The sequence below is a fragment of the Oncorhynchus masou genome, chromosome 13 (genome assembly GCF_036934945.1).
Source record: "Oncorhynchus masou masou isolate Uvic2021 chromosome 13, UVic_Omas_1.1, whole genome shotgun sequence".
In the NCBI taxonomy this organism is placed as follows: Eukaryota; Metazoa; Chordata; class Actinopteri; order Salmoniformes; family Salmonidae; genus Oncorhynchus; species Oncorhynchus masou.
In genome coordinates, this window is record NC_088224.1 from 9,801,655 (window position 1) to 9,827,211 (window position 25,557).

General features: G+C 45.2%; 1 protein-coding gene across 1 annotated transcript in view; it reads left to right on the top strand.

The window, feature by feature from the left end:
* Window positions 1–25,557, top strand: part of LOC135551638 (protein 4.1-like) — a 131,598-nt gene that overhangs the window by 9,870 nt on the left and 96,171 nt on the right. Inside the window, exon 2 of the mRNA XM_064982822.1 lies at window positions 23,805–24,217. Coding sequence (XP_064838894.1) covers window positions 23,813–24,217 — 405 coding nt within the window. The 5' untranslated portion in view covers window positions 23,805–23,812. The remainder of the gene's footprint in view (window positions 1–23,804; window positions 24,218–25,557) is intronic.

Sequence of the window (25,557 nt, forward strand, 5' to 3'; positions counted from 1 at the left end):
CCCTCCTATAGGAGAGCAGACCTCTTCTCTGTTTACAGACCTCTTCTCTGTTTTACAGACCTCTTCTCTGTTTACAGACCTCTTCTCTGTTTATAGACCTCTTCTCTGTTTACAGACCTCTTCTCTGTTTACAGACCTCTTCTCTGTTTACAGACCTCTTCTCTGTTTACAGACCTCTTCTCTGTTTTACAGACCTCTTCTCTGTTTACAGACCTCTTCTCTGTTTACAGACCTCTTCTCTGTTTACAGACCTCTTCTCTGTTTTACAGACCTCTTCTCTGTTTACAGACCTCTTCTCTGTTTTACAGACCTCTTCTCTGTTTACAGACCTCTTCTCTGTTTTACAGACCTCTTCTCTGTTTTACAGACCTCTTCTCTGTTTACAGACCTCTTCTCTGTTTACAGACCTCTTCTCTGTTTTACAGACCTCTTCTCTGTTTACAGACCTGTTCTCTGTTTATAGACCTCTTCTCTGTTTTACAAACCTCTTCTCTGTTTATAGACCTCTTCTCTGTTTATAGACCTCTTCTCTGTTTACATACAGACCTCTTCTCTGTTTACAGACCTCTTCTCTGTTTACAGACCTCTTCTCTGTTTACAGACCTCTTCTCTGTTTACAGACCTCTTCTCTGTTTATAGACCTCTTCTCTGTTTACAGACCTCTTCTCTGTTTATAGACCTCTTCTCTGTTTACATACAGACCTCTTCTCTGTTTATAGACCTCTTCTCTGTTTACAGACCTCTTCTCTGTTTACATACAGACCTCTTCTCTGTTTACAGTCCTCTTCTCTGTTTACAGACCTCTTCTTTGTTTACAGACCTCTTCTCTGTTTACATACAGACCTCTTTCTCAGTTGAAACAGTGGGAATAAATAATTGAACCTTTATTTAAGAGAGGGAGGGGGAGAGAGATATCAAAAGAGGGAGGGAGAGAGTGAGATTTGAAGGGTGGATTGGCAGTAGTCAGTAGAGTGGTGTTACTTGGCAGGGGAAGCAGTAGTCAGTAGAGTGGTGTTACTGGGCAGGGGAAACAGTAGTCACTAGAGTGTTGTTACTGGGCAGGGGAAGCAGTAGTCAGTAGAGTGGTGTTACTGGGCAGGGGAAGCAGTAGTCAGTAGAGTGGTGTTACTGGGCAGGGGAAGCAGTAGTCAGTAGAGTGGTGTTACTGGGCAGGGGAAGCAGTAGTCAGTAGAGTGGTGTTACTGGTCAGTGGAAGCAGTAGTCAGTAGAGTGGTGTTACTGGTCAGGGGAAGCAGTAGTCAGTAGAGTGGTGTTACTGGGCAGGCGAAACAGTAGTCAGTAGAGTGGTGTTACTGGGCAGGGGAAACAGTAGTCAGTAGAGTGGTGTTACTGGGCAGGGGAAGCAGTAGTCAGTAGAGTGGTGTTACTGGGCAGGGGAAACAGTAGTCAGTAGAGTGGTGTTACTGGGCAGGGGAAACAGTAGTCAGTAGAGTGGTGTTACTGGGCAGGGGAAACAGTAGTCAGTAGAGTGGTGTTACTGGTCAGGGGAAACAGTAGTCAGTAGAGTGGTGTTACTGGGCAGGGGAAGCAGTAGTCAGTAGAGTGGTGTTACTGGGCAGGGGAAACAGTAGTCGGTAGAGTGGTGTTACTGGGCAGTGGAAGCAGTAGTCAGTAGAGTGGTGTTACTGGGCAGGGGAAGCAGTAGTCAGTAGAGTGGTGTTACTGGGCAGGCGAAACAGTAGTCAGTAGAGTGGTGTTACTGGGCAGGGGAAGCAGTAGTCAGTAGAGTGGTGTTACTGGGCAGGGGAAGCAGTAGTCACTAGAGTGGTGTTAATGGTCAGGGGAAGCAGTAGTCAGTAGAGTGGTGTTACTGGGCAGGCGAAACAGTAGTCAGTAGAGTGGTGTTACTGGGCAGGGGAAACAGTAGTCAGTAGAGTGGTGTTACTGGTCAGGTTATCAAAACAAAGGCATGCTTTCAGAGAAATAGACTCCGTACCAAATGTCACTCTGTTCCCTACATACACTACCCTATCATGCACTGGTAAAATAAAAAATAGGGCACTTTAAAGGGAATAGGGTAAGATTTGCCAGAGTGCTGGATTTGACAGCTAGTTTTACTGGGGTCTGAGACACAGACAAAAATACATTTACAGACAAAAGACTAACATTTACATTAGGGCTGTGCCCGACAAAAAATGATTGGTCAACCTAGAGAAGTCTTGTTCTTTCATCCAATCGAAAATGTCTATTTTTCCCTATGTAAATAATCTATATGTAGACTATTGAGCTTGTCTGATGCTTTAAGCACACTGTGATTCATTTTATATGCACATTTTCGTGGAACAGTTTAATTTAATTTATTATAAAGTCTTCTTTTCCCAAAATCATTATCATGTGGTTAATCAAAAAAAGCCAACAAATAAAAACATTTCAGCCTGCAGGTAGAAAATATCCCGATTTAAAAATAAATATCACATTGGCTATGCATGGCTTGTCTGCAAGGAACTTGAAACGTTGTCTCAACTGAAGGGTTCCGTCTGAAGCTTCTGCTACCAAATTTGCAACATTGTATCCTTCTCCAGTGAGCTCTGGACAGACACAGCTTTAGGCTATTTGCACAAGGGATAAGAAGTAATCAGTTAGGCCTATTTTATGACGTTTCCACCGGATCAGAGAATGACATTTTCTCCCCCTTTCACGCTGAGCTGAGTGTTTTTAAAAAAAAAAAATTTTTTTTTAAAGAGAGCTAGAACGATTTTTCAAATAGGTTACATTGAGGAGCTATTGTCATTCTCAATAGATGTGAAAACATACTTTGTTTTCTTGATGCTTGAGGTGAAGAAAACATTTCTTTGAGAAGTTCCACAGTGGTGGTGAGTTAAGACAATCAGTAATACTATCAGGTCCCCTAAATTGATGTATTTACAGGCATGGTAGCCTATAGGCCTACTTCTATGTTTAATCAGGCCAGGTAGTCTATAGGCCTACTTCTATGTATAATCAGGCCAGGTAGCCTATAGGCCTACTTCTATGTTTAATCAGGCCAGGTAGTCTATAGGCCTACTTCTATGTATAATCAGGCCAGGTAGCCTATAGGCCTACTTCTATGTTTAATCAGGCCAGGTAGCCTATAGGCCTACTTCTATGTATAATCAGGCCAGGTAGCCTATAGGCCTACTTCTATGTTTAATCAGGCCAGGTAGCCTATAGGCCTACTTCTATGTTTAATCAGGCCAGGTAGCCTATAGGCCTACTTCTATGTATAATCAGGCCAGGTAGCCTATAGGCCTACTTCTATGTTTAATCAGGCCAGGTAGCCTATAGGCCTACTTCTATGTATAATCAGGCCAGGTAGCCTATAGGATTACTTCTATGTTTAATCAGGCCAGGTAGCCTATAGGCCTACTTCTATGTTTAATCAGGCCAGGTAGCCTATAGGCCTACTTCTATGTATAATCAGGCCAGGTAGCCTATAGGCCTACTTCTATGTTTAATCAGGCCAGGTAGCCTATAGGCCTACTTCTATGTATAATCAGGCCAGGTAGCCTATAGGCCTACTACTATGTGTAATCAGGCCAGGTAGCCTATAGGCCTACTTCTATGTATAATCAGGCCAGGTAGCCTATAGGCCTACTTCTATGTTTAATCAGGCCAGGTAGCCTATAGGCCTACTTCTATGTTTAATCAGGCCAGGTAGCCTATAGGCCTACTTCTATGTATAATCAGGCCAGGTAGCCTATAGGCCTACTTCTATGTATAATCAGGCCAGGTAGCCTATAGGCCTACTTCTATGTATAATCAGGCCAGGTAGCCTATAGGCCTACTTCTATGTATAATCAGGCCAGGTAGCCTATAGGCCTACTTCTATGTATAATCAGGCCAGGTAGCCTATAGGCCTACTTCTATGTATAATCAGGCCAGGTAGCCTATAGGCCTACTTCTATGTATAATCAGGTGCACGTCCGTACTCAACATTGACAGGAGAGCTACAGACAATCGACAATGAATAAATTGAGAACTCCTAAGTGGAAGGAAATAAACAAACTTTTTCCTCACAAGTGTACCTTAGGTTGTGCGGTGAAAGACTGTAACCAAACAAACATTGTAGATTAGAAATTATGGGAATTAACGGTAAATGTACTACTGGTGTGCCATCCCTGTGGCCTGTCCAATGGATTCGTCCACTGAGACAGGCGTGAATCAGACCACTACTAGTCAAAAGTTGGGACACACCTACTCATTCAAGGGTTTTTCTTTATTTTTTAAATATTTTTTTTCTACATTGTAGAATAATAAGACATCGAAACTATGAAATAACACAAATGTCATGTAATAACCAATACATTATTAAACAAATCAAAATATATTTTAGATTCTTCAAAGTAGCCATTCTTTTTCTTGATGACAGCTTTGCACACTCTTGGCATTCTCTCAACCAGCTTCAACCTTTTTTACTAGGCCATTCAGTTAAGAACAAATTCTTATTTTCAATGACAGCCTAGGAACAGTAGGTTAACTGCCTGTTCAGGCGCAGAACAACAGATTTGTACCTTGTCAGCTCAGGGATTTGAACTTGCAACCTTTCGATTACTAGTCCAACACTCTAACCACTAGGCTACCCTTCCACCCCTGGAAATTCTTTCCAACAGTCTTGAAGAAGTTCCCACGTGTGTGTGTGTTTATGTTGCTTCACAGTCTCTACTGTTCCATAAGATGTATTTCTATCAGTTTTTTTTTACAACTTTACTGCTTGTATGAGTTATTTGATGTGGAATTTCACCCAGTAGATATGGGAGTTTTTCAAAATTGGATTTGTTTTTGAATTCTTTGTGTATCTGTGTAATCTGAGGGAAATATGTATCTCTAATATGGTCATACATTGGGCAGGAGGTTAGGAAGTGCAGCTCAGTTTCCACCTCATTTTGTGGGCAGTGAGCACATAGCCTGTCTTCTCTTGAGAGCCATGTCTGCCTACGGCGGCCTTTCTCAATAGCAAGGATATGCTCACTGAGTCTGTACATAGTCAAAGCTTTCCTTAATTTTGAGTCAGTCACAGTGGTCAGGTATTCTGCCACTGTGTACTCTCTGTGTAGGGCCAAATAGCATTCTAGTTTGCTCTGTTTTTTTGTTAATTCTTTCCAATGTGTCAAGTAATTATCTTTTTGTTTTCTCATGATTTGGTTGGGTCTAATTGTGCTTCTGTCCTGGGGCTCTGTGGGGTCTGTTTGTTTTGGTGAACAGAGCCCCAGGACTAGCTTGCTTAGGGGACTCTTCTCCAGGTTCATCTCTCTGTAGGTGATGGCTTTGTTATGGAAGGTTTGGGAATCGCTTCCTTTTAGGTGGTTATAGAATTTAACGTCTCTTTTCTGGATTTTGATAATTAGTGGGTATCAGCCTAATTCTGCTCTGCATGCATTATTTGGTGTTCTACGTTGTACACGGGGGATATTTTTGCAGAATTCTGCATGCAGAGTCTCAATTTGGTGTTTGTCCCATTTTGTGAAGTCTTGGTTGGTGAGCGGACCCCAGACCTCACAACCATAAAGGGCAATGGGCTCTATGACTGATTCAAGTATTTTTAGCCAAATCCTAATTGGTATGTTGAAATGTATGTTCCTTTTGATGGCATAGAATGCCCTTCTTGCCTTGTCTCTCAGATCGTTCACAGCTTTGTGGAAGTTACCTGTGGCACTGATGTTTAGGCCAAGGTATGTATAGTTTTTTGTGTGCTCTAGGGCAACAGTGTCTAGATGGAATTTGTATTTGTGGTCCTGGTGACTGGACCTTTTTTGGAACACCATTATTTTGGTCTTACTGAGATTTACTGTCAGGGCCCAGGTCTGACAGAATCTGTGCATAAGATCTGCTGTAGGCCCTCCTTGGTTGGTGACAGAAGCACCAGATCATCAGCAAACAGCAGACATTTGACTTCGGATTCTAGTAGGGTGAGGCCGGGTGCTGCGGACTTTTCTAGTGCCCGCGCCAATTCGTTGATATATATGTTGAAGAGGGTGGGGCTTAAGCTGCATCCCTGTCTCACCCCACGACCCTGTGTGAAGAAATGTGTGTTTTTTGCCAATTTTAACCGCACACTTGTTGTTTGCGTACATGGATTTTATAATGTCTCATGTTTTTCCTCCAACACCACTTTCCATCAGTTTGTATAGCAGACCCTCATGCCAAATTGAGTCAAAGGCTTTTTTGAAATCAACAAAGCATGAGATGACTTTGCCTTTGTTTTGGTTTGTTTGGTAGTCAATTAGGGTGTGCAGGGTGAATACCTCATCTGTTGTACGGTAATTTGGTAAAAAGCCAATTTGACATTTGCTCAGTACATTGTTTTTATTGAGGAAATGTACGAGTCTGCTGTTAATGATGATGCAGAGGATTTTCCCAAGGTTACTGTTGATGCATATTCCACGGTAGTTATTGGGGTCAAATTTGTCTCCACTTTTGTGGATTGGGGTGATCAGTCCTTGGTTCCAAATATTGGGGAAGATGCCAGAGCTAAGGATGATGTTAAAGAGTTTTAGCATAGCCAATTGGAATTTGTTGTCTGTATATTTGATCATTTCATTGAGGATACCATCAACACCACAGGCCTTTTTGGGTTGGAGGGTTTCTATTTTGTTCTGTAACTCATTCAATGTAATTGGAGAATCCAGTGGGTTCTGGTAGTCTTTAATAGTTGATTCTAAGATCTGTATTTGATCATGTATATGTTTTTGCTCTTTATTCTTTGTTATAGAGCCAAGATTGGAGAAGTGGTTTACCCATACATCTCCATTTAGGATAGATAATTCTTCGTGTTGTTGTTTGTTTAGTGTTTTCCAATTTTCCCAGAAGTGGTTAGAGTCTATGGATTCTTCAATTACATTGAGCTGATTTCTGACATGCTGTTCCTTCTTTTTCCGTAGTGTATTTGTGTATTGTTTTAGTGATTCACCATAGTGAAGGCGTAGACTCAGGTTTTCCGGGTCTCTATGTTTTTGGTTGGACAGGTTTCTCAATTTCTTTCTTAGATTTTTGCATTCTTCATCAAACCATTTGTCATTGTTGTTAATTTTCTCCGGTTTTCTATTTGAGATTTTTAGGTTTGATAGGGAAGCTGAGAGGTCAAATATACTGTTAAGATTTTCTACTGCCAAGTTTACACCTTCACTATTACAGTGGAACGTTTTACCCAGGAAATTGTCTAAAAGGGATTGAATTTGTTGTTGCCTAATTGTTATTTGGTATGTTTCCAAACTGCATTCCTTCCATCTATAGCATTTCTTAATGTTACTCAGTTCCTTTGGCTTTGATGCCTCATGATTGAGTATTGCTCTGTTTAAGTAGACTGTGATTTTGCTGTGGTCTGATAGGGGTGTCAGTGGGCTGACTGTGAATGCTCTGAGAGACTCTGGGTTGAGGTCAGTGATAAAGTAGTCTACAGTACTACTGCCAAGAGATGAGCTATAGGTGTACCTACCATAGGAGTCCCCTCGAAGCCTACCATTGACTATGTACATACCCAGCGTGCGACAGAGCTGCAGGAGTTGTGACCCGTTTTTGTTGGTCACTCAAATGTATTTATAAAGCCCTTGTTACATCAGCTGATGTCACAAAGTGCTATACAGAAACCCAGCCTAAAACCCCAAACAACAAGCAATGCAGATGTAGAAGCACGGTGGCTAGGAAAAACTCCCTAGAATAGCAGGAACCTAGGGAAGTCCTCTTCTGGGTGTGCCGGGTGGAGATTATAATACTATATGGCCATTAAGGCCAGATTGTTCTTCAAGATGTTCAAACATTCATAGATGACGGGATTGAATCCCCGAGCTGACAAGGTAAAAATCTGTCCTTCTGCCCCTGAACTAGGCAGTTAACCCACTCTTCCTAGGCCGTCATTGTAAATAATAATTTGATCTTAACTGACTTGTCTAGTTAAATAAAGGTTAAATAAAAAAAGGAGTAAATATCAGTTGGCTTTGCATAGCTGAGCATTAAGATCTTGAGCGAGAGAGAGATGAAAACAGCAGATCTGGGACAAGCTAGCACGTCCTGTGAACAGGTCAGGGCTCCATAGCCCCAGGCAGAACAGTTGAAACTGGAGCAGCAGCATGACCAGGTGGCCCTTGGACAGCCAGGATTCATCAGGCCAGGTTGTCCTGTGGCATGGTCCTAGGGCTCACGTCCTCTGGGAGGGGAAGGAGAGATGGAGTGAAAGAGAATTAGAGGGAGCATACTTAAATTCACACAGGACACCAGATATAACAGACTGACCCTAGCCCCCGGCACATATTGTAGACTATTTCAGCATAGATACTGGCGGCTAAGACAGTGGGGGTCGGGGACACTGTGGCCCTGTCCGACAATACCCCGGACAGGGCCCACCAGGCAGGATATAACCCCACCTACTTTGCCAAAGCACAGCCCCAACACAGGCTTCAGCATGATCCAGTTCAGCTGGCCACCCTCCTCTCTCTGCTTGCCTAAGCCAGTGTAATTAATACAGTGGTATCCAGTAGGGCTGCAGGCGTGGGGATATAAATTCAAGAGGACACTTCTCATGTTGGCGCCAGCGGGGCCATTAGCCAACTGACAAATCCTGTTGTGCTTTAGAATTGAGCTTGCATTGTGCAGTTTTAAACATATAGGTAATAAGCATATTATGACTAACTGAAGTACATGGTTCTTTCAAGAGGAGAATGACCTAACGTTCTACAGTGGCAAGAAAAAGCATGTGAACCCTTTGGAAATACCTGGATTTCTGCTTAAATTGGTCATAACATTTGATCTGATCTTCATCTTGGTCACAACAATAGACAAACACAGTCTGCTTAAACTAATATCACACAAACAATATGTTTTCATGTCTTTATTGAACACACTGTGTAAACATTTACAGTGCAGGGTGGGAAAAGTATGTGAACCCTTGGATTTAATAACTGGTTGACCCTACTTTGGCAGCAATGAACTTAACCACAAACGTTTTCTGTAGTTGCGGATCAGACCTGCACAACGGTCAGGAGGAATTTTGGACCGTTCCTCTTTACAAAACTGTTTCAGTTCCACAATATTCTTGGGATGTCTGTTGTGAACTGGTCTCGTGAGGTCATGCCACAGCCTCTCAATCAGGTTGAGGTCAGGACTCTGACTGGGCCACTCCAGAAGGTGTATTTTCTTCTGTTAAAGCCATTCTGTTGTTGATTTACTACTGTGTTTTTGGTCATTGTCCTGTTGCATCACCCAACTTCTGTTGAGCTTCAATTTGTGGACAGAGAGCCTGACATTCTCCTGTAAAATGTCTTGATAAACTTGGGAATTCATTTTTCTGTCGACGATAGCAAGCTGTCCAGGCCCTGAGGCAGCAACGCAGCCCCAAACCATGATGCTCCCTCCACCAGACTTTACAGTTGGGATGAGGTTGATGTTGGTGTGCTGTGCCTTTTTTTCTCCACACATAGTGTTGTGTGTTCCTTCCAAACAACTCAAGTGTAGTTTCATCTGTCCACAGAATATTTTGTCAGTAGCCCTGTGGAACGTCCAGGTGCACTTTTGCAAACTTCATGCGTGTAGCAATGTTGTTTTTGGACAGCAGTGGCTTTTTCTGTGGTGTCCTCCCATGAACACCATTCCTGTTTAGTATTTTACGTATCGTAGACTCTTCAACAGAGATGTTAGCATGTTCCAGAGATTTCTGGTAAGTCTTTAGCTGACACTTTAGGATTCTTCCTAACCTCATTGAGCATTCTGCGCTGTCCTCTTGCAGTCCTCTTTGCAGGATGGCCTCTTCTAGGGAGAGTAGCAACAGTGCTGAACTTTTCCATTTATAGACCATTTGTCTTACTGTGGACGGATGAACATCAAGGCTTTTAGAGGTGCTTTTGTAACCCTTTCCAGGTTTATGCAAGTCAACCATTCTTAACCTTAGGTCCTCTGAGTGCTCTGAGACCCTTAACCTTAGGTCCTTGTTCGAGGCATGTTTGACATCAGGCAATGCTTCTTGTGAATAGCAAACTCAAATGTTGTGAGTGCTTTTTATAGGGCAGCTCCAACCAACATCTCCAATCTCGTCTCATTGATTGTACTCCAGGTTGGCTGACTCCTGACTCCAATTATCTTTTGGAGAAGTCATTATCCTAGCGGTTCACAAACTTTTTCCAACCTACACTGTTAGTTTAAGCAGACTGTGTTTGTCTATTGTTGTGACTTAGATGAAGATCAGATCAAATTTGATGATCACTTTATGCAGAAATCCAGATAATTCCAAAGGGTTCACATACTTTTTCTTGCCACTGTACTTCGCTAGTTTCACCCTATTCCCCCTGCAGGGCTGAGCAGGGCTGGGGAGCTGGAGGGCTGAGCAGGGCTGGGGAGCTGGAGGGCTGAGCAGGGCTGGGGAGCTGGAGGGCTGGGGAGCTGGAGGGCTGAGCAGGGCTGGGGAGCTGGAGGGCTGGGGAGCTGGAGGGCTGAGCAGGGCTGGGGAGCTGGAGGGCTGAGCAGGGCTGGGGAGCTGGAGGGCTGGGGAGCTGGAGGGCTGGGGAGCTGGAGGGCTGGGGAGCTGGAGGGCTGAGCAGGGCTGGGGAGCTGGAGGGCTGGGGAGCTGGAGGGCTGAGCAGGGCTGGGGAGCTGGAGGGCTGAGCAGGGCTGGGGAGCTGGAGGGCTGGGGAGCTGGAGGGCTGAGCAGGGCTGGGGAGCTGGAGGGCTGGGGAGCTGGAGGGCTGAGCAGGGCTGGGGAGCTGGAGGGCTGTGGAGCTGCAGGGCTGGGGAGCTGGAGGGCTGGGGAGCTGCAGGGCTGAGCAGGGCTGGGGAGCTGGAGGGCTGAGCAGGGCTGGGGAGCTGGAGGGCTGGGGAGCTGGAGGGCTGAGCAGGGCTGGGGAGCTGGAGGGCTGAGCAGGGCTGGGGAGCTGCAGGGCTGAGCAGGGCTGGGGAGCTGCAGGGCTGAACCAGGCTGGGGTCCTGTAGGGCTGGGGAGCTGCAGGGCTGGGGAGCTGCAGGGCTGGGGAGCTGCAGGGCTGGGGACCTGCAGGGCTGGGGAGCTGCAGGGCTGGGGAGCTACGGGGCTGGGGAGCTGCAGGGCTGGGATCCTGCAGGGCTGGGGAGCTGCAGGGCTGGGGAGCTGCAGGGCTGAGCAGGGCAGAGCTGGGCAGAGCAGTGAGTCACTGTTTAAATACTGGAATTCAGATGATTATTTGATTATGGTAATTATGGCTCAACTAACTGCTGAGCAGCTGAGAGTGGAGGAGACTTAGAGCAGAGAGAGGCTGAACAGTAGACCTGGGATGTGTCTATGGGCCCTGGTCAGAAGTAGTGTACTATAAAGTGAATAGGGTTCCATTTGGGACACATACCCGAGGTCTTCTCGGTCCACTGAGAGCTCCAAATGAGCGTCTGATAAAGTCAACTCACTGCTCTCTGAACTGTAGAGCCTCACACGCTGTATTAAGAGTTGTTGAAGGGCCCTTGTGTTCCTGGTCTGAATAAATAGTAGACACACACCGTGACTAGATTATCAGGAGAAATCCAAGAGAATGCAAAACACTGAAGGTTATTTGCTCGCCTGGTTCCAGATCTATCTGTGCTGTCTTGCCAAATATTATGGTCATATATTGATAAGCCTGTGCAGATCTTGAGCTGTTATTTTCTGTCAGATTTGGCCCCCTCTCAGGGCAGCAACTAGATTCATTGCTCATTACTACTATCAGACTGGGTACAGCAGGACTGGGCTGGGCTCCTTGGCTGGACTGGGCTGGGCTCGTCAGCAGGGCTGGGCTGGGCTCCTTGGCTGGACTGGGCTGGGCTCGTTGGCAGGGCTGGGCTGGGCTTCTCTACTGGGCTGGGCTTCTCTACTGGGCTGGGCTTCTCTACTGGGCTGGGCTTCTCTGCTGGGCTGGGCATCTCTGCTGGGCTGGGCTCCTCGGCTGGACTGGGCTCCTCGGCTGGGTTGCGCTGGGCTCCTCGGCTAGACTGGGATGGGCTGGGCTGGGCTGGGCTCCTCGGCTGGGCTGGGCTGGGCTCCTCGGCTGGACTGGGCTGGGCTGGGCTCCTCGGCTGGGCTTGGCTCCTCGGCTGGGCTGGGCTGGGCTGGGCTCCTCGGCTGGACTGGGCTGGGCTCCTCGGGCTGGGCTGGACTGGGCTGGGCTCCTCGGCTGGACTGGGCTGGGCTGGGCTGGGCTCCTCGGCTGGGCTGGGCTGGACTGGGCTGGGCTGGACTGGGCTGGGCTCCTCGGCTGGGCTGGGCTGGACTGGGCTGGGCTGGACTGGGCTGGGCAGGGCTGGGCTGGGCTCCTCGGCAGGGCTGGGTAAAGTAACAATGGTGTATTTTATGATTAATCACATCCTCTCTATGCAATAGATTTAACACTAATAGGCCTGGTGATAGTGGTCAGGATTGGTCTTCCGTTGAGAAGGATTACCAGACCTCTAACCATAGAGATCTTATTAAATTACAAGAGGGCTATGTCATAATCCCTCAAAGTTCCATAGTGGGGTGGAAATAGCAGCCATATTGGTCAGGGAGAAATCCAAAACCAGCCTAGTTGGAATGAATGAGGCATAGGTGATGCATTTCCTGCTTGTACTGATGCAGGGAAATAAAAGTAATGCATGTGATGTACAGTTGAAGTCAGAAGTTTACATATACTTAGGTTGGAGTCATTAAGACTCGTTTTTCAACCACTCCACAAATTTCTTGTTAACAGTTTTGGCAAGTCGGTTAGGACATCTACTTTGTGCATGACACAAGTAATTTTCCTAACAATTGTTTACAGACAGTTTATTTCACTGTATCACAATTCCAGTGGGTCAGAAGTTTACATACACTAAGTTCACTGTGCTTTTAAACAGCTTGGAAAATTCCAGAAAATGATGTCATGGCTGTAGAAGCTTCTGATAGGCTAATTGACATCATTTCAAGTCAATTGGAGGTGTACATGTGGATGTATTTCAAGGCCTACCTTCAAACTCAGTGTGTCTTTGCTTGACATCATGGGAAAATCACAAGAAATCAGCCAAGACCTCAGAAAAACAATTGTAGACCTCCACAAGTCTGGTACATACTTGGGAGAAATTTCCAAACACCTGAAGGTACCACGTTCATCTGTACAAACAATCGTGCGCAAGTATAAACACCATGGGACCACACAGTCATCATACCGCTCAGGAAAGAGACACGTTCTGTCTCCTAGAGATGAACCTACTTTGGTGCAAAAAGTGCAAATCAATCCCAGAACAACAGCAAAGGACCTTGTGAAGATGCTGGAGGAAACAGGTACGAAAGTATCTATATCCACAGTAAAATTAGTCCTATATCGACATAACCTGAAAGGCCGCTCAGCAAGGAAGAAGCCACTGCTCTAAAACTGCCATAAAAAAGCCAGACTACGGTTTGCAACTGTACATGGGGACAAAGATGGTACTTTTTGGAGAAATGTCCTCTGGTCTGATGAAACAACAATATAACTGTTTGGCCATAATGATCATCGTTATGTTTGGAGGAAAACGGGGGAGGCTTGCAAGCCGAAGAACACCATCCCAACCGTGAAGCATGGGGGTGGCAACATCATGTTGTGGGTGTGCTTTGCTGCAGGAGGGACTGGTGCACTTCACAAAATAGATGGCATCATGAGGTAGGAAAATTATGTGGATATATTGAAGCAACATCTCAAGACATCAGTCAGGAAGTTAAAGCTTGGACGTAAATGGGTCTTCCAAATGGAAAATGACCCCAAGCATACTTCCAAAGTTGTGGCAAAATGGCTTAAGGACAACAAAGTCAAGGTATTGGAGTGGCCATCACAAAGCCCTGACTTCAATCCAATAGAAAATTTGTGGGCAGATCTGAAAAAGTGTGTGCAAGCAAGGAGGCCCATAAACCTGACTCGGTTACACCAACTCTGTCAGGAGGAAGGGGCCAAAATTCACCCAATTTATTGTGGGAAGCTTGTGGAAGGCTCCCCGAATCATTTGACCCAATCTATACAATTTAAAGGGGGGGGGGGTGGCTGTAAAAGTCCACTCCATGATAACAAATATAATATCAATGATAAAACTGTTAATATAATATGAATGGCTACCTCTTCTCTCACTCCTCTCAACTCTCCCTGGGCATGTGTAGCATAAATGGCTGCCTGGGATTTAATGCAAAACTACCTCTGTAAGGTTTAAGATTTTAGGTCTAGATCTAACAGCCACCTAAGGGGTTAGCTATCGTCATCATCCATGATAAACTATCTATGTTTAAACTGATGATTATGGAGCAATGGGAGCTTAGACTCTGCAGTTGTCCTACAGCTCTGCTGCCGAGGCTTAGCTGAACAGTGTAGTGTTGCTTGGCTCAGCCATTCTCTGTGCTCTGTCTGTCTGTCTGTCTCTGTCTGTCTATCTCTCTCTCTCTTTTTCTCTCTCCGTGTCTGTTGTCTCTGTATCTTTCTCTTTGTATTTTTGTCTGTCTGTCTGTCTGTCTGTCTGTCTGTCTGTCTGTCTGTCTGTCTGTCTGTCTGTCTGTCTGTCTGTCAATTCAATTCAATTCAAGGGCTTTATTGGCATGGGAAACATGTGTTAACATTGCCAAAGCAAGTGAGGTAGATAATATATAAAGTGAAATAAACAATAATAATTAACAGTAGACATCACACATACAGAAGTTTCAAAACAATAAAGACATTACAAATGTCATATTATATATATATATATATGTATATATATATATATATATATATATATACAGTGTTTTAACAATGTACAAATGGTAAAGGACACAAGATAAAATAAATAAGCATAGATTGGTGCGTGTTCTTCACTGGTTGCCCTTTTCTCGTGGCAACAGGTCACAAATATTGCTGCTTTAATGGCACACTGTGGAATTTCACCCAGTAGATATGGGAGTTCACCCAGTAGATATGGGATATTGGATTTGTTTTCGAATATGTCTCTCTAATATGGTCATACATTGGGCAGGAGGTTAGGAAGTGCAGCTCAGTTTCCACCTCATTTTGTGGGCAGTGTGCACATAGCCTGTCTTCTCTTGAGAGCCATGTCTGCCTACGGCGGCCTTTCTCAATAGCAAGGCTATGCTCACTGAGTCTGTACATAGTCATGTCTGTCTCTGTCTGTCTCTGTCTGTCTCTCTCACTCTGTTCTCTCTCTCTGTTCTCTCTCTCTGTTCTCTCTCTCTCTCTGTTCTCTTTCTCTCTGTTCTCTCTCTCTCTCTCTCTGTTCTCTCTCTCTCTCTCTCTCTCTCTCTGTTCTCTCTCTCTCTCTGTTCTCTCTCTCTCTCTCTCTGTTCTCTCTCTCTCTCTCTGTTCTCTCTCTCTCTGTTCTCTTTCTCTCTGTTCTCTCTCTCTCTCTCTCTGTTCTCTCTCTCTCTGTTCTCTCTCTCTCTCTGTTCTCTCTCTCTCTCTCTGTTCTCTCTCTCTCTCTCTCTGTTCTCTCTCTCTCTCTGTTCTCTCTCTCTCTGTTCTCTCTCTCTCTCTCTGTTCTCTCTCTGTTCTCTCTCTGTTCTCTCTGTTCTCTCTCTGTTCTCTCTCTCTCTCTCTCTCTCTCTCTCTCTCTCTCTGTGTTCTCTCTCTCTCTCTGTTCTCTCTCTGTGCTCTCTCTCTGTCTGTTCTCTCTCTCTCTCTCTCTCTCTCTGTTCTCTCTCTCTGTCTGTTCTCTCTCCTGTCTGTCTCTCAATTCAAGGGGCTTTATTGGCATGGGAAATGTGTTAACAAGTGAGGTAGAAAATATACAAAAGGGAAATAAACAATAAAAATAAATATTACACATACAGAAGTTTCAAAACAATAAAGACATTACAAATGTCATTTTTTTTTACAAGGCAAGTCAGTTAAGAACAAATTCTTATTTTCAATGACGGCCTAGGAACAGTGGGTTAACTGCCTGTTCAGGGGCAGAATGACAGATTTGTACCTTGTCAGCTTGGGGGTTTGAACTTGCAACCTTTCGGTTACTAGTCCAACGCTCTAACCACTAGGCTACCCTGCCACCCCTGATTATGTATATATACAGTGTTATAACAATGTACAAATGGTTAAAGTACACAAGGGAAAATAAATAAGCATACATATGGGTTGTATTTATAATGGTGTTTGTTCTTCACTGGTTGCCCTTTTCTTGTGGTAACAGGTCACAAATCTTGCTGCTCTGATGGCACACTGTGGAATTTCACCCAGTAGATATGGGAGTTTATCAAAATTGGGTTTGTTTTCGAATTCTTTGTGGATCTGTGTAATCTGAGGGAAATATGTGTCTCTAATATGGTCATACATTGGGAAGGAGGTTAGGAAGTGCAGCTCAGTTTCCACCTCATTTTGTGGGCAGTGTGCACATAGCCTGTCTTCTCTTGAGAGCCATGTCTGCCTACGGCGGCCTTTCTCAATAGCAAGGCTATGCTCACTGAGTACATAGTCAAAGCTTTCCTTAATTTTGGGTCCGTCACAGTGGTCAGGTATTCTGACACTGTACTCTCTGTTTAAGGCCAAATAGCATTCTAGTTTGCTCTGTTTTTTTGTTAATTCTTTCCAATGTGTCAAGTAATTATCTTTTTTTTTCTCATGATTTGGTTGGGTCTAATTGTGCTTCTGTCCTGGGGCTCTGTGGGGTCTGTTTGTTTTGGTGAACAGAGCCCCAGGACCAGCTTGCTTAGGGGACTCTTTTCCAGGTTCATCTCTCTGTAGGTGATGGCTTTGTTATGGAAGGTTTGGGAATCGCTTCCTTTTAGGTGGTTGTAGAATTGAACGGCTCTTTTCTGGATTTTGATCATTACTGGGTATCGGCCTAACTCTGCTCTGCATGCATTATTTGGTGTTCTACGTTGTACACGGAGGATATTTTTGCAGAATTCTGCATGCAGAGTTTCAATTTTAGTGTTTGTCCCATTTTGTGAAATCTTGGTTGGTGAGCGGACCCCAGACCTCACAACCATAAAGGGCAATGGACTCTATGACTGATTCAAGTATTTTTAGCCAGATCCTAATTGGTATCTTGCATTTTATGTTCCTTTTGATGGCATAGAATGCCCTGCTTGCCTTGTCTCTCAGATTGTTCACAGCTTTGTGGAAGTTTCCTGTGGTGCTGATGTTTAGGCCAAGGTATGTATGGGTTTTGTGTGCTCTATGGCAACGGTGTCTAGATGGAATTTGTATTTGTGGTCCTGGCGACTGGACCTTTTATGGAACACCATTATTTTTGGTCTTACTGAGATTTACTGTTAGGGTCCAGGTCTGGCAGAATCTGTGCAGAAGAGCTAGGTGCTGCTGTAGGCCCTCCTTGGTTGGTGAAGCACCATATCATCAGAAAACAGTAGACAATTGACCTCTAATAGGGTTCTAGTAGGGTGTGGATTCTAGTAGGTTGAGGATTCTAGTAGGGTTCTAGTAGGGTGAGGATTCTAGTAGGGTGAAGATTCTAGTAGGGTGAGGATTCTAGTTGGGTGAGGATTCTAGTAGGGGTTCTAGTGGGGTGAGGATTCTAGTAGGGTGAGGATTCTAGTAGGGTTCTAGTAGGGTAAGGATTCTAGTAGGGTTCTAGTAGGGTGAGGATTCTAGTAGGGTGAGGGTTCTAGTAGGGTGAGGGTTCTAGTAGGGTGAGGGTTCTAGTAGGGTGAGGATTCTAGTAGGGTGAGGATTCTCGTAGGGTGAGGATTCTAGTAGGGTTCTAGTAGGGTGAAGATTCTAGTAGGGTGAGGATTCTAGTAGGGTGAGGATTCTAGTAGGGTGAGGATTCTAGTAGGGTTCTAGTAGGGTGAGGATTCTAGTAGGGTGAGGATTCTAGTAGGTTGAGGATTCTAGTAGGGTTCTAGTAGGGTGAGGATTCTAGTAGGGTGAGGATTCTAGTAGGGTGAGGATTCTAGTAGGGTTCTAGTAGGGTGAGGATTATCGTAGGGTGAGGATTCTAGTAGGGTTCTAGTAGGGTGAGGATTCTAGTAGGGTGAGGATTCTAGTAGGGTGAGGATTCTAGTAGGGTTCTTGTAGGGTGAGGATTCTAGTAGGGTGAGGATTCTAGTAGGGTGAGGATTCTCGTAGGGTGAGGATTCTAGTAGGGTGAGGATTCTAGTAGGGTTCTAGTAGGGTGAGGATTCTAGTAGGGTGAGGATTCTAGTAGGGCGAGGATTCTAGTAGGGTGAGGAATCTAGTAGGATGAGGATTCTAGTAGGGTGAGGATTCTAGTAGGGTGAGGATTCTAGTAGGGTGAGGCCGGGTGCTGCAGACTGTTCTGGTGCCCCCGCCCATTCATTGATATATATGTTGAAGAGGGTGGGGCTTAAGCTGCATCTCTGTCTCACCCCACGGACCTGTGGAAAGTACCTGTGTTTTTTTGCCAATTTTAACCGCACACTTGTTGTTTGTGTACATGGATTTTATAATGTTGTGTGTTTTACCCCCAACACCACTTTCCATCAATTTGTATAGCAGACCCTCATGCCAAATTGAGTCGAAGATTTTTTTTTAATCAACAAAGCATGAGAAGAGTTTTCTTTGTTTTGGGTTGTTTGGTTGTCAATTAGGGTCTGCAGGGTGAACACATGGTCTGTTGTACGGTAATTTGGTACAAAGCCAATTTGACATTTACTCAGCACATTGTTTTCATTGAGGAAATGTACGAGTTTGCTGTTAATGATAATGCAGAGGATTTTCCCAAGGTTGCTGTTGACGCATATCCCACGGTAGTTATTGGGGTCAAATTTGTCTCCACTTTTGTGGATTGGTGTGATCAGTCCTTGGTTCCAAATATTGGGAAAGGTGCCAGAGCTAAGGATGATGTTAAAAAGTTTTAGTATCGCCAATTGGAATTTGTTGTCTGTATATTTGATAATTTCATTAAGGATACCATCAACACCACATGTATTTTTGGGTGAGAGGGTTTTATTTTGTCCTGTAGCTCATTCAAGGTAATTGGAGAATCCAGTGGCTTCTGGTATTCTTTAATAGTTGATTCTAAGATTTGTATTTGATCCTGTATATGTTTTTGCTCTTTATTCTTTGTTAAAGAGCCAATAAGATTGCAGAAGTGGTCTCTCTCTTTCTCTCTGTTAGTCTCTCTCTGTATTCTCACTCATCTCTCTCTTGCTTAAACTCTCACTTTTTCTCTCTCTCTCTCTCTCTTTGTCTCTGTCTCTCTCTCTCTCTCTCGCTCTGGCTCGCGCTCTCTCCGTCGCTCTCTGTCTCTGTCTTGCTCTCTTTCTCTCTCTCTCTCTGTCTCTCTCTCTCTCTCTGTCTTGCTCTCTCTCTGTCTCGCTCTCTCTCCGTCTCTCTGTCTCGCTCTCTCTCCATCTCTCTGTCTCGCTCTCTCTCCATCTCTCTGTCTTGCTCTCTCTGTCTCTCTGTCTTGTCTTGCTCTCTCTCTCTGTCTTTCTCTCTCTCTGTCTTGCTCTCTCTCTCTCTCTCTCTGTCTTGCTCGCTCTCTGTCTCTCTCTCTCTGTCTCTCTCTCTCTGTCTCTGTCTTGCTCTCTCTCTCTCTCTCTCTCTCTCTCTCTCTGTCTTGCTCTCTCTCTCTCTGTCTTGCTCTCTCTCTCTGTCTTGCTCTCTCTCTGTCTCTGTCTTGCTCTCTCTCTGTCTTGCTCTCTCTCTCTGTCTCTGTCTTGCTCTCTCTCTCTGTCTCTGTCTTGCTCTCTCTCTCTCTCTGTCTTGCGCTCTCTCTCTCTCTCTCTGTCTCGCTCTCTCTCCGTCTCTCTGTCTCGCTCTCTCTCCATCTCTCTGTCTCGCTCTCTCTCCATCTCTCTGTCTTGCTCTCTCTGTCTCTCTGTCTTGTCTTGCTCTCTCTCTCTGTCTTTCTCTCTCTCTGTCTTGCTCTCTCTCTCTCTCTGTCTTGCTCGCTCTCTGTCTCTCTCTCTCTGTCTCTCTCTCTCTGTCTCTGTCTTGCTCTCTCTCTCTCTCTCTCTCTCTCTCTCTCTCTGTCTTGCTCTCTCTCTCTCTGTCTTGCTCTCTCTCTGTCTTGCTCTCTCTCTCTGTCTCTGTCTTGCTCTCTGTCTCTGTCTTGCTCTCTCTCTGTCTGTCTTGCTCTCTCTCTGTCTTGCTCTCTCTCTCTGTCTCTGTCTTGCTCTCTCTCTCTGTCTCTGTCTTGCTCTCTCTCTGTCTCTGTCTTGCTCTCTCTCTGTCTTGCTCTCTCTTTCTGTCTCTGTCTTGCTCTCTCTCTCTGTCTCTGTCTTGCTCTCTCTCTCTGTCTCTGTCTTGCTCTCTCTCTGTCTTGCTCTCTCTCTCTGTCTCTGTCTTGCTCTCTCTCTCTGTCTCTGTCTTGCTCTCTCTCTCTGTCTCTGTCTTGCTCTCTCTCTCTGTCTCTGTCTTGCTCTCTCTCTCTGTCTCTGTCTTGCTCTCTCTCTCTCTCTGTCTTGCTCTCTCTCTCTCTCTCTGTCAATTCAATTCAATTCAATTCAAGGGGCTTTATTGGCATGGGAAACATATGTTAACATTGCCAAAGCAAGTAAGGTATATAATATATAAAGTGAAATAAACAATAAAAATTAACAGTAGACATCACACATACAGAAGTTTCAAAACAATAAAGACATTACAAATGTCATATTATATATATATACAGTGTTTTTACAATGTGCAAATGGTAAAGGACACAAGATAAAATAAATAAGCATAGATATGTGTTGTATTTACAATGGTGCGTGTTCTTCACTGGTTGCCCTTTTCTCGTGGCAACAGGTCACAAATCTTGCTGCTCTGATGGCACACTGTGGAATTTCACCCAGTAGATATGGGAGTTTTCAAAATTGGATTTGTTTTCGAATTCTTTGTGGATCTGTGTAATCTGAGGGAAATATGTCTCTCTAATATGGTCATACATTGGGCAGGAGGTTAGGAAGTGCAGCTCAGTTTCCACCTCATTTTGTGGGCAGTGAGCACATAGCCTGTCTTCCCTTGAGAGCCATGTCTGCCTACGGCGGCCTTTCTCAATAGCAAGGCTATGCTCGCTGAGTCTGTACATAGTCAAAGCTTTCCTTAATTTTGGGTCAGTCACAGTGGTCAGGTATTCTGCCGCTGTGTACTCTCTGTGTAGGGCCAAATAGCATTCTAGTTTGCTCTGTTTTTTTGTTAATTCTTTCCAATGTGTCAAGTAATTATCTTTTTGTTTTCTCATGATTTGGTTGGGTCTAATTGTGCTGCTGTCATGGGGCTCTGTAGGGTGTGTTTGTGAACAGAGCCCCAGGACCAGCTTGCTTAGGGACTCTTCTCCAGGTTCATCTCTCTGTAGGTGATGGCTTTGTTGTGGAAGGTTTGGGAATCGCTTCCTTTTAGGTGGTTATAGAATTTAACTGCTCTTTTCTGGATTTTGATAATTAGTGGGTATCGGCCTAATTCTGCTCTGCATGCATTATTTGGTGTTCTACGTTGTACACTGAGGATATTTTTGCAGAATTCTGCGTGCAGAGTCTCAATTTGGTGTTTGTCCCATTTTGTGAAGTCTTGGTTGGTGAGCGGACCCCAGACCTCACAACCATAAAGGGCAATGGGCTCTATGACTGATTCAAGTATTTTTAGCCAAATCCTAATTGGTATGTTGAAATTTATGTTCCTTTTGATGGCATAGAATGCCCTTCTTGCCTTGTCTCTCAGATCGTTCACAGCTTTGTGGAAGTTACCTGTGGAGCTGATGTTTAGGCCAAGGTATGTATAGTTTTTTGTGTGCTCTAGGGCAACAGTGTCTAGATGGAATTTGTATTTGTGGTCCTGGTGACTGGACCTTTTTTGGAACACCATTATTTTGGTCTTACTGAGATTTACTGTCAGGGCCCAGGTCTGACAGAATCTGTGCATAAGATCTAGGTGCTGCTGTAGGCCCTCCTTGGTTGGTGACAGAAGCACCAGATCATCAGCAAACAGCAGACATTTGACTTCAGATTCTAGTAGGGTGAGGCCGGGTGCTGCAGACTTTTCTAGTGCCCGCGCCAGTTCGTTGATATATATGTTGAAGAGGGTGGGGCTTAAGCTGCATCCCTGTCTAACCCCACGACCCTGTGTGAAGAAATGTGTGTGTTTTTTGCCAATTTTAACCGCACACTTGTTGTTTGTGTACATGGATTTTATGATGTCGTATGTTTTACCCCCAACACCACTTTCCATCAGTTTGTATAGCAGACCCTCATGCCAAATTGAGTCGAAGGCTTTTTGAAATCAACAAAGCATGAGAAGACTTTGCCTTTGTTTTGGTTTGTTTGGTTGTCAATTAGGGTGTGCAGGGTGAATACATGGTCTGTTGTACGGTAATTTGGTAAAAAGCCAATTTGACATTTGCTCAGTACATTGTTTTCATTGAGGAAGTGTACGAGTCTGCTGTTAATGATAATGCAGAGGATTTTCCCAAGGTTACTGTTGACGCATATTCCACGGTAGTTATTGGGGTCAAATTTGTCTCCATTTTTGTGGATTGGGGTGATCAGTCCTTGGTTCCAAATATTGGGGAAGATGCCAGAGCTAAGGATGATGTTAAAGAGTTTTAGTATGTCTCTGTCTGTCTCTCTCTCTGTCTTGCTCTCTCTCTCTCTCTCTCTCTCTCTGTCTCTGTCTGTCTCTCTCTCTGTCTTGCTCTCTCTCTCTCTCTCTGTCTCTGTCTTGCTCTCTCTCTCTCTCTCTGTCTTGCTCTCTCTCTCTCTCTCTCTCTGTCTCTTTCTGTCTCCCTCTCTGTCTCTTTCTGTCTCCCTCTCTGTCTCTCTGTGTGTTGTTTCTCCCCCCCCCCCCACACCATCTGCACCGTATTGAATCAGGAAGAGCAGAATCAGCAGCTTTAATGACCCTGTGTAAATAGGCTCAATAGGAACTAATGACAATGTTGTGAACAATGTAATAACATGGGATCCAATCCCAGGTAAACTACCCAACCAAATAATTGTTATGGGTTCAAGCAGTGAAGCCCTATTGTATTTCTTGGGGTTCATCATTATTAGGCAATTCCTTCCATGCGATTCAATGCCAACTATGCCAGTGGTGCACTGGTGGTTCTCTAACAAGTGATTGAAAATGCACTCTTTGAAAGCTCACGCCCCTCACCACGTGTGATGTAGAGTCGTGAAACTTGGTCTCATCCGTCTCTTCACAAGGAACACATTTGCCTCAAGAACCCGTGAGGTCCGCCTTAATGGATTTTCCGCCACACTTCAAATGCACCGAATGACCGATCTGCACAGAATTTGATATATGGCTTTTCTGGAGGCCTCTCAACACTATATTTTCCACTCTAGTATGTCAAACAACTGACCAATAAGCATTCATGTGGGCGTGGTCTGACACATAAATGTAGATAAATCAGACACTGATTATTGTATTGTAACAACTTGGCACACATGTTCCAAACACGGTCAAGACTCAACAAATGCCAGCACATTCAGCTCGACCACATGGTGGCGCAAAAACGGATGCATGTTTATATCTGTTGATCGGTTCGACTCAGAGTGAGGAAATTTGGCACAGGGATATGAGTCTAGCTAAACTGTTAAGGTTCTGTTTAGCCGCATGGTGGCGCAGTTGGACAGGGAAAACCATTCACGCAAGCTCATTGGCTCATAGTGGCCATATTGTTTGAGCTTGAGTCTTGCATTTGAAGACTTGTACATCGATGTTATATATATATATATATATACCAAATTTGGTGTCAATCGGTCCAACAGTTATGGAGAAGGAGACGTTTAAAGTTGTCAACATAATTTGAAAATGGTTCAAAATACATCAAAAGCTAATTGCATGATCTGTTCGATGTTAAGTTCTGATATTTGGCAAGTGTGGTAAGGAGTACATTGGTAGCTCATCCTAGGGGGATGTGTCCAATTTGTCCTGATGGTTGCACAATAGACCCACAGCTTGAACCCTGGCATTGCTGCTAGCAGCTATATTCTCTGGTTGGTTTTTCCCATTCAGCTATTGCCATGACAACAGACGAGGCGACAGAGAGCCAGCATCAGAAGAAGCCCAGCCAGCAGGAGGCGGAGCAGCATCAGGCCACGCCTCCTGACCACGGACCCTCTGAGTCCCAGGCCGCCACCAGCCCCGCCACCTCGCCACAGAGCACTGGCTCGCCCTCGTTCTCCTCTCCCCAGGAGGAGGTGCAGCTGAGACCCCGCCGGCGCACCTCAGCCGGCCGCGGCCTCTCGCGCCTCTTCTCCTCCTTCCTGAAGAGGCGTTCCCAGTGCGAGGAGGACGGGGGAGAGAAGGGGGAGAAAGGAGGGGACGGGGAAGAGCCCAAGGCGCCCATCGCTGACTGTGAGCCAGAGCTCAAGATCGAGGGTGATCAGAACCTTGACCTGCACTCACTCAGCAGCAACGAGGCGCAGGTGAGATCCTAACCACCACACCGTAGTACATAGCTGTGTGTGTGTGTGTGTGTGTGTGTGTGTGTGTGTGTGTGTGTGTGTGTGTGTGTGTGTGTGTGTGTGTGTGTGTGTGTGTGTGTGTGTGTGTGTGTGTGTGTGTGTGTGTGCGTGTCCTGCAATAAGGCATTAATAAGAGTCAAAGTGGTGATTTGACTCTTTTCCTGAAGAACATCAGCGTGTTAAGTACTGTGAAGATTAGTACTGTGAAGATTAGTACTGTTAAGTACTGTGAAGATTAGTACTGTGAAGATTAGTACTGTTAAGTACTGTGAAGATTAGTACTGTGAAATTAGTACTGTGAAGATTAGTACTGTGAAGATTAGTACTGTGAAATTAGTACTGTTATATGTGAAGATTAGTACTGTTAAGTACTGTGAAATGACTGTGAAGATTAGTACTGTTAAGTACTGTGAAGATTAGTACTCCATATAACTCTATTGTACATGCCAAATGACTCCATATCCTCTATTGTACATGCCAAATGACTCCATATCCTCTATTGTACATGCCAAATGACTCCATATCCTCTATTGTACATGCCAAATGACTCCCTATTCTCTACATAGTGCACTAATTTTGACCAGAGCTCTATTGGCCCTGGTCAAAAGTAATGCACTATATAGGTAAGAGGGAGCCATTTGGGATACAACAAGGGTTTCAGGCAGTAACCTAAGAGCAGTGCCCCCTGACCTGGCTGCCTGGCTGGCTGGATAACTGGCTAACTGGCTGGCTGACTGGCTAACTGGCTGGATGACTGGCTGACTGGCTGGATGACTGGCTGGCTGACTGGCTAACTGGCTGGCTAACTGGCTAGCTGGCTGACTGGCTAACTGGCTGGATGACTGGCTGGCTAACTGGCTGGATGACTGGCTGGCTAACTGGCTGGATGACTGGCCGGCTAACTGGCTGGCTGACTGGCTGGCTAACTGGCTGGCTGACTGGCTGGATGACTGGCTGGATGACTGGCTGGCTGACTGGCTGGATGACTGGCTGGCTAACTGGCTGGCTGACTGGCTGGATGACTGCTGGCTGACTGGCTGGATGACTGGCTGGCTAACTGGCTGGCTAACTGGCTAACTGGCTGGCTGGCTGACTGGCTGGATGACTGGCTGGATGACTGGCTGGCTGACTGGCTGGATGACTGGCTGGCTGACTGGCTGGATGACTGGCTGGCTGACTGGCTGGATGACTGGCTGGCTAACTGGCTGGCTGGCTGGCTGACTGGCTGGCTAACTGGCTAACTGGCTGGCTGACTGGCTGGATGACTGGCTGGCTGGCTGTCCCAGTTCCACTAGTTCCCT